Raw genomic sequence first — 9,664 nt, forward strand, 5'->3', positions numbered from 1 at the left:
AATTTTTACACAAACGTTAGTGTTCTAGCACTAAATTTTTGTATAAAAAAATTTGTATATTAGCAGCAAACTACATACTTTTAATTACTAGAATTCATTCAAAAAATACTTTTTCATTAAAAAAAACACACTTAATCTAAGAAGTTATCCCTTTTATCAATAATTGATTTAGCAAATATAAATATATTGTGAAAAGTGATTACTCAAATTCAAATTTCATGCTTCGTAATATAGTATTAAAAAATGATTTTTTAAAATCGTGCAGAATTTCGTAGCAAAAACCGTTAAAAAGGCGATCGAGAAACGAAATAGACTTACGATAGAATATGTGCAAATTGAACGCATTAAAAAGTGATGACTCAAATTTGCAATCTAAAATTTCTCATTTTTTAATAATTTTTTTAATTTTTTAAAATTTTATTATTTTTATTTTACATTTTTTATTTTATAAAAAAAGAAATTCAGTGTGTTCAGAAGATTTCAAAGGAAGTTTTCAACACAATTTATACTAAAAATATTGCTAGGAGTTCAGAAAAGTCTCCCAATAGTCTGCTTTTCCTGAAAATAGTTGCTTTTTTAGCCTTTTCAGGCAAAAAAAGTTGTCATAGTCGCTTCATGATGAAAATAGCTACAAATAATTGCATTTTAGTCGCCTGTGGCAACCCTGGTGGGGGCATCATGAATTATTTTAGAGACAATTTCGAGCCATTCATTTAGAGTTTCGGGATCTTTTAGAACTAAAAGTGTTTTAATTTGTGGGGGTAATCCTATGGACAAATCCTCAATTATATGCTCATTACTTAAATTTATTTTTCGACCAACTATACAATTCTTTAAATAATGAGTTCATGTCTTTAGCTTGGCCAGAGAATTTTAAGTTTTGAAAATCGTTTAAGCCGAAAATAGTAAAAGGTGAAAAATAATGTTATTGAAAAACTACGAAAATTTTCTGAAAAGAATTACAAGTTAAACAATTATTAATAAATGATTTCAAGGCTCAACCCTTTATGAATTTTGGAAAATTTTTAAATTTACACTCTTCATTTAATGTAGAATCTTCAGTTTGTTTTTTGAAATGCTTGAACCAGGCTGTGAATTTAACACCAATAGGATCGGACCCAAAGTTTAATATATTTGGTTTATTTTCTGGTTTATTTTTGATTAAAACTTGAATTCTGTAAACAAGCATTTAATTCAGCTTCCAAATTATTTGTATTAGTAGTTACATTTTCTGATACTGGGGTTAAATCCTTATCCATGTTAAATTAATAATTTTTACCACTTTTTAATGGCATTCAAATATTAAAAATAAATTTCAGTTGTTAAACATAACATTTTGAGATAAAAATCTAATATTTTAATTGCTTATTTATCTTAACCCTAAACGTAAATTTTAAAACAAAAATTTAAATTTTACTCACACAATCAATAAATTATATATGCTGTAATATGTAATACAATAAAAAATATAATAACTCCTTTAATTAATTTTTATACTAATTATAATAATGATTTGATTGAATCAAAATAAAAACTTTTCTGAGAAGGAAAAGAAATTAAATAATGGGATTAAATTTTAAAAAGTTTAAATTATCAATTGAAACATCAAGGAAGAAAAAACAATTTAAAAATTATAATCAAAATCAATAATTATTTTTTTTTTAGACACTAATTACTTTCATAATCATTAAATATTTCTAAATTATTATAGGAACAAAAGTACAGATTAAAATAAATACAATTTGTCAAATAAATATTAACATTGCTAATATTTATTTCTGATTAAAATTTTATGGAAAATTATGAATTATTGGTTGGATCTAAATGTCATTAGAGGTTTTAAAAGTCGCTACTGGTTAATAAAAGTACTAACTCGAGAAACCTCTAATTTTAATTTAAATTTTCCGCGGAACACCCTTTGAAAACCGCTAAAATAACGCGTAGCTAAATCGTATCCAATTTTAATCGGATACAGGAGCAATCGTGTGAAGTTTAATATTTATCGTTAAAAGGATATTTCGATCAAGGCAAAAGAAAAAAAAAATTGCAAGCATTATTATTATTATTTTACTTATTTTTTGATGCGTGCGTTGAATCATCTCCTCCTACATCAAGAAGCCTCCACATGGTCTCTTATAAGTAGTCCGCGCAGACTGTTTAAAAAGTGAACCAGTTGTGCGCCTGAACCCAAAACCTTTTATAAAATTACTCATACTCATATGTGTTGGTTATCTTAGCATCAGTCCCGCTAGGGGCTCCAACTAATTCATCTTATAAAAGTATTTATTGATTTATTGAAATTACATGTTTCAAAACATTTTGAGTCGAAATAAAGTATGCCTTCAATGATAGAAAGCTTTATGTTTTTCCCGAAAGTATTGCTTAACACCTTGAATGCCATGGTGGTCACCAGTGACCGGCGAAGCCAAGATTATTAGAAACACATAATTCGAGCAAATTTTTAATTTTTTCATATTATTATCGTTACTAAAATGGTTTGAAGAAATTAATGCAATATAGAACACACAATAGTAGTTTTATTAACCCTTTCGCGCCGACTGCCACAAATACGTGCCAGCATGAAACCGTATCAATCAGGGTAGAAAGATAAAACTGGTAATCAAAGTATTTCTTCAGCAGTTTATTTTTGGGCGGAGTTATAATTGTTTGATTTATTTAATTCACCAATACTTTGTTCAAAATAAAACTAGTTATATTTTGAATTAACATTGATTATATATATGATTAAACTAACAATAATTAAAGTAAAAGCAAAGTAAGTCTGTCAAATTGGCAACGACTACATTTAAGTAACCGTTTTTTTATTTAATTACAACTTGATTCTGATTTTGTACAAATGCTTTTCTGAATCACCCGTCCCCAAGGGGTTAATATACACAGATATGCCAACTTGCTCCGGACAGCAAATAAATGTTTTCAAGTGGTAGTTTATTAATTGTGATTTTTGCTTGAATAAATTCAATTTAGTAGATTTTTATCCACCACTATTTCAATTCGAAGGCTTATATGATTCACCACTTTTTTCAAATCATGCTAACAAAATCTGTCTCATATTTGCAAATATTTAGTTTATCTAGGAGCAAGCGTGTGAAGTTTATGATCTATCTTTAAAAGCATATTACGATCCAGGCAACAACAAAAAAATATTGCAAGTTTTTTTTTTCTTTTTTTTTTTAATGCTTGCAGTCTAACCGGTTAACGCCCAGCGTCATATATTTAAGACAGTTTCTTTTTTCAAAGACATTCACTGTGGCGGGAAACTTTTTTCAGCATTTTCATTTATCTGGGTGAATTAAGAGATTCTCAGATACCACAATGATTTAGTTATTTCGGATTAGATCTAGAATTATAAGGAACAAGTACTTTTTGATCTATCAAAGATTTTTTTGAATGCTCTAACGGTAGACAAACCAATTAATTTCGATAATATATTTTACCACTTTTTCCATAAAACCACTTTTTGTATGTTTTCAATATGCAAATTCGGGACAAAACGGGTTAAGGGGAAAAAACATATTAGCTTCAGGAAAAATATTCGTTACTGTAAGACTACTTCGTCTTTTGAGCCCTAATTGGAACTAGTAAAATAACTAGGACTAGATTTTATGTGAAGAAAGAAAAATCTTACTACCACTCTTTTTTTTTTCAGAGTCGGATTCACTTTATCGCGCATATTAATAAGTTTCCCGATTGAATAACATAAAATGTCACAAACACATTTAATTATTATCTAAAATCAGAGTCATTAACTTCATGGTACAAACCAATACACAAATAAATGAATGAATTAAAAGCAGCACGATTCATTCTTTTCGAAAATCTGTTTCTAACAATGGCAAGTATTGGTGGCTTAATGGTTTTTTATATCAAAGGTTCATTTGTCTTTATAAACCCCCATAAATTGTCAGAATTTTACGAAATTTGGTTTAAGAGGACATTTTTGCACACTAAGTCGAAAGCAATTAAAAAGTATATGTTTCTTCAGAACAGATGTGATTTTACTTCAATCACATTTCAATAATCGCATTTCGTCGCGGTAATAATCAACTGTTTTACACAATTTAAGAAATTCTTGCGAAATATTGCCTTAACACTTGACAAAATGAAAATTAGACAAACCATTCAAAAGTTATTATGGTCAGTCGTTTTTTTCTTTTCTGCTGACTTCACACATTGTGACACCTCGGACACACTCTTAAGAAAATCCCGGTGTGGTAAAACGGCTAAACAGACTGCATGCCCAGGGCTCGAAAAACCACCCGTCCTCGGCGGTCAAAAATTCCCCGCGGAAAAGCGAATTTCTCGAATCCGACGTCCGCGCGGACGGCTATTTTCCCGTTAATGTTCGTGTTCCTTTTTCATTTTTTGTTATCTTACAAGAGTCTAGCGCCTCACTTCTAAAATAACCCTCTAATCTAGAAATACGGTTAATTCCTTCGTCACTAGAAATACTAGGTTACTATTTGTAACCTAGTCTTTTATTACTGTATAATGTAATCCTAGTATTTGCATACCTGCCAACTTTTTATCCTTTCGAGGATGCTTTTCCCAAGTGTTAGTAAAATGGAATTTAAATTAGTCCATACCCTCCAACTGCTACGGAATTTCCGTAGTTTCAGAAATCTTCTTTTCTGACGGTAGCAAAATTAATGTCTTAATATTCAAAAAAAATTAATTTTAGCGTAACTTGTCCACTATTACTTATAAAAGTGCAGGCCATATGGCTAGATTCTTAAGTTCTGATAAAAGTTTTATGAGAGATCCATTTGCTTTAAAAATTTCTACTTTGGTTCGCTACCACTGGAAAGAATTATTTTCAAAATCCTCATAAGTTGGAGGGTACGAATTACTATTTTAGGCAGTAACATACGCTATATTTTGAAAAAGCTGAAAACGGAGTGCAAAGAAAGTAATGCATATTAATATATATGCTTTTTTTTAAAAAAAAATTAGTGGTGGTCAAAAAAGATTATAAATTAAGTTTATAAATGCAAAGAATGTATAGAAAGCAAACATTTTATTACCACTTTAAATATAGAAATAAAATTTTACGCCAAATGCGTATAAGTTGGCAGGTCTGTGTTTGTAATCCTAGTAACTACTAATTCATTGTGCAATTTATATAAATGTTTGTAATAAATAAGAGAAAATTATATTTTTATTTATTTAGAAGCTACGGACTACTAGTTTCAAATGAGGACGGGTACATTGTTGGACAAGCCGTCCTCGGGAACGGGTAAAATTTATGAGTTTTTTCAAGCCCTGCTATTACCTGTTGTTTTTCACCTATCACTAATAATCACTACACTTTAACCGGTTAACGCCCAGCGTCATATATTTAGGACAGTTCCTTTTTTCAAAAACATTCATTGTGGCGGGAAACTTTTTTCAGTATTTTTATTTATCTGGGTGAATTAAGAGATTCTCAGATACCACAATGATTTAGTTATTTCGGATTAGATCTAGAATTATAAGTAGCAAGTACCTTTAGATCTATCAAAGACTTTTTGAATGCCCTAACAGTAGAAAAAACAATTAATTTCGAAAATATATTATACCACTTTTCGTATCGTTTCAATAGATAAATTCGGGAGAAAACGGGTTAATATCAAACTGAAATAAATGTATATTATGGATTTTAACCAAAACTCATTCTGATTGCAAAACACATGCCGCTTCTGATAAGCATTTTTTGCAAGACTTATCTGTACTTATTACCTCAATATTTAAAAGAATTTTAAAATTATGTAAAATAAATTTTACGTTAAATGGTGGTAGAAAGTTTTTTTCTTTCTTTTTACTTTATGATTATCTCGATGAGGAAAACGCTCTAGCTTTTGTTAAAGATTTGCGTCTTTTTTTCAGTGAGCTATATCGCATAAACAACATTACTACAAGATTTCTCGGTGGCTTAAAAACTTATCATAGTGGCGGTTAATTTACACAAATATTATAGAACAGAGCTATTAATAATCCTAAGAGCCGAGTCATTCCGGGCTTTTAAGTTAGGGTAAAAAGTGAAAAAACTAGGATTAAAACCATTTCATTGTTTGATTTCATAGAAAGAAAAATGAAAGTTTTGTCATTTTTAAACCCATTTACCTTATCCCGGATGAGAAATAATTCAGCAAAAACAATGTGCCCCCAAATTCGATCGACTAATTCGGAAGGATGGCTCAAGGCATCAAAAGAACAAAAACTTACTTTGAAACAGGGGGGTCACAACCTTCTTTGGGAGGTTGAAAATCATGAAAAACTGAGAATAAGGCAGTAATTTTGATAATCTTCATCTAGGAACGAAAATGTCGCCAAATTGGCGATTTTTAAGGAAGTTTATTAGCTTTTGAAAACATTTAAATTACTAGTTGAATACCTGTTCTTCGGACTGGGTAAATAAAAAATAAGTAAAAAATCAAGCTCAAAATTGAAAAACATATACCGGCGCGATTGAAGAGCTTGATCGAAAAAACCGGGTAAGTAAAATTTTTTAGGAGAATTAAAAATAACAAAAATTGGTCGCATCAGTATTGGTATGTTTAATGTAAAAGAACTGTTCTTGCCTTTACACTTTAATCTTAACTAATCTGCGGCAGTTTTTAGTATGCCTGCATGAGTTTTATTTCAAATTAGGCAGTGACCAATACAAAGAATTATTAGTCCGGTTTTTAATAAATAAGTAACATAATAGCTCGGATACAACTTTTTTCGTTCTGAAAATTTCCATTACCTGGTTCTGCCACTAGTTTTTTAATAAATGTAGATAAAATAATTAAAATTTTTTATTTAATATTATTTGTTGTCCTTTTCGATGGCTTTACATTAGGGAAGTAAGCAATATTCGTTTTTGTAGTTCTCCAGAGATGCCAACTTGCTCCGGACAAAGAATAAATATTTTCGAGTGGTAGTTTATTAATTATGATTCTTAGTTTAATAAATTCAATTTATTAGGTTTTTGACTACCATTATTTCTAAATAATTCGAAGGCTTATGTAATTCACCACTTAGCTATAACAAAATTAGTCAAATATTTGCAATTTTTTGTTATAGTTATTTACCGTTTTTTAAATTATTTTGACATGTCCGGAGCAATTAGCATCTCTGGTTCTCATTAGAGTAAAGATAAAATATTTTTAGCATCACTTGACATGACGCTATTGCTCGCGGCCAATTCATGATAGTCTAAACTTACAACTATCAAGTAATTTATTTCCAAAGTATCGGTATTAAAACTGCTTAGTATTGGTTCTGTTTTAATAATCACCAAATACATTAATAAAATATTTTATACCTATATTAGTATATTGGGTACATATTACACAGCCCTTCAACATTCAAGTTTTGTGAAAAAACGTTTGTTAGCCAACTAAAGCCGAATTTTTTAAAAATAAATAAATAAATAACACATATATGTAATTCGTATTAGAACTTGATAAGGATTTCGGAGCATGACCATTCTTCTATCTGACCTTATAATTAAAATAATTATAAATAGTGGTGGAACAAAGTTCTTTTAATTCTATTTTATTAAAATATTAATACACTATCTTTACTACCACTGAAATATTTTCTGAAATTACGAAAAACTTGTTGCAGAAGTCTTATCAAAACTGCATTAATTACCATAATACCAGTAGTACATAGATTATCTTCACAATAATTAAGCAGTAGTACACAATAATTAAGATTCAGTAGTACACAATAATTAAGCGTCATCTGTGAATGGATGTTTTCTACGATTTTTCCAAACGAATTTTCTTCTTTAACCCTTTAACGGGCCCTTTATTTCTAGTAAAGGTAAATTAAAGTATTTTTGGAATTGAAATTGTTTTAAGTGATTTCAAAATTTTAGGTTTTACTCTNAAACTCATTTAGTTTATAAAAATGCCATTTTTTTGGTGGTAAATATATTTAACATGACCTATTAGGAACTTACTGACTTTCATTTTTCCTTATTTATAAAATAAATTCCTTAAATGCTACAAACTTCAAAAGGCATTATGCATTTTATATCTTTTATACGTTTTTTAAAACTAACAAATGGTTACCTATTCAAACGCACTTCAAGAAAGCTGAAGTTATTGAAAAATGGAAACCTAAATTAAAAGTGGTAAAACGTGGTGGTAAGTATACTTACCACGGCCTTGAAAAGGGTTAACTTAGCTTTTTAGCACATAGCTTATTTTATTTCATTTCAATTCATACAAAATTATCAATATTATTAAAGCATTGGTGTTGTCAATAATACTGTAACGATTTCTTACAGTTCTTCTAGACAAATATATTAATCAGTAGTACACAATAATTAAGATATAGTAGTACACAATAATTAAGCGTCTTCTGTGAATGGATGTTTTCTACGATTTTTCCAAACGAATTTTCTTCTTTAAGTTTGCCTTTTAGCTCATAGCTTATTTTATTTCATTTCAATTCATACATATTATGAATATTATTAAAGCATTAGTGTTGTCAATGATACTATATCGATTTCTTACAGTTCTTCTAGACAAATAAATATCTTTACTTCTGCTTTCTAGTACAAAAGCTTATTTCTTTCATTTCAATATGCATACATTTCCTACATTAATTAAGCATCATTGGCACCAATAAAGACGAATTTTTATTTTTCTCCTAATCGAATAAATACCACATTCCCATTCATTTTGCCTTTAAATACATAATGAATTTTCTTATTCAATTACCGTTGATTTAAAATAAATACTTTTTCAAAAACCCATTTTAAAAGAAAATAATCTTAAGAAAAAAAAATCACATGGTATGGAACAACTTTAAAATTATAAATATGATGACGTAGACCAGGGGTGCAACCAGTAGTACATAGATTATCTTCACAATTAATCAGTAGTACACAATAATTAAGATTCAGTAGTACACAATAATTAAGCGTCATCTGTGAATGGATGTTTTCTACGATTTTTCCAAACGAATTTTCTTCTTTAACTTTGCCTTTTAGCTCATAGCTTATTTTATTTCATTTCAATTCATACATATTATCAATATTATTAAAGCATTAGTGTTGTCAATGATACTATATCTATTTCTTACAGTTCTTCTAGACAAATAAATATCTTTACTTCTGCTTTCTAGCACAAAAGCTTATTTCTTTCATTTCAATATGCATACATTTCCTACATTAATTAAGTATCATTGGCACCAATAATAATAAAGACGAATTTTTATGTTTCTCCTAATCTAATAAATACCACATTCTCATTCATTTTGCCTTTAAATACATAATGAATTTTCTTATTCAATTACCGTTGATTTAAAATAAATACTTTTTCAAAAACCCATTTTAAAAGAAAATAATCTTAAGAAAAAAAAATCACATGGTATGAAATAACTTTAAAATTATAAATATGATGACGTAGACCAGGCGTGCAACCACGTAATGATATTCATTGCATTTATCTGAGGAAGCAAATATAATTGGGTATATTCGCGATCGCAACGAACTATAGGGGGCGTTGTTGTATGAGACTAATACCTGCGATTTCTATATGAACAGTCATTCAGTTACTCTAGAGACGTCGTTAATGTAGCTTCTTTATTGTGGCTAATTAAATTTAAAAAAGAAAAATGCTTGATATTCTTTCTTATTTCTTATGCAAACGAAAACAAAATG

At 28.9% G+C, this 9,664-nt stretch overlaps 1 protein-coding gene across 1 annotated transcript in view; it reads left to right on the forward strand.

Annotated features, from left to right (window-relative positions):
* The first annotated feature begins 509 nt into the window (after positions 1-509).
* LOC107441879 (Talin_middle and talin-RS domain-containing protein rhea) overlaps positions 510-9,664 on the forward strand; it is a 407,839-nt gene continuing 398,684 nt past the window's right edge. Inside the window, exon 1 of the mRNA XM_071185660.1 lies at positions 510-516. Coding sequence (XP_071041761.1) covers positions 515-516 — 2 coding nt within the window. The 5' untranslated portion in view covers positions 510-514. The remainder of the gene's footprint in view (positions 517-9,664) is intronic.

This window comes from Parasteatoda tepidariorum, chromosome 9 (assembly GCF_043381705.1).
Source record: "Parasteatoda tepidariorum isolate YZ-2023 chromosome 9, CAS_Ptep_4.0, whole genome shotgun sequence".
Taxonomy (NCBI): Eukaryota; Metazoa; Arthropoda; class Arachnida; order Araneae; family Theridiidae; genus Parasteatoda; species Parasteatoda tepidariorum.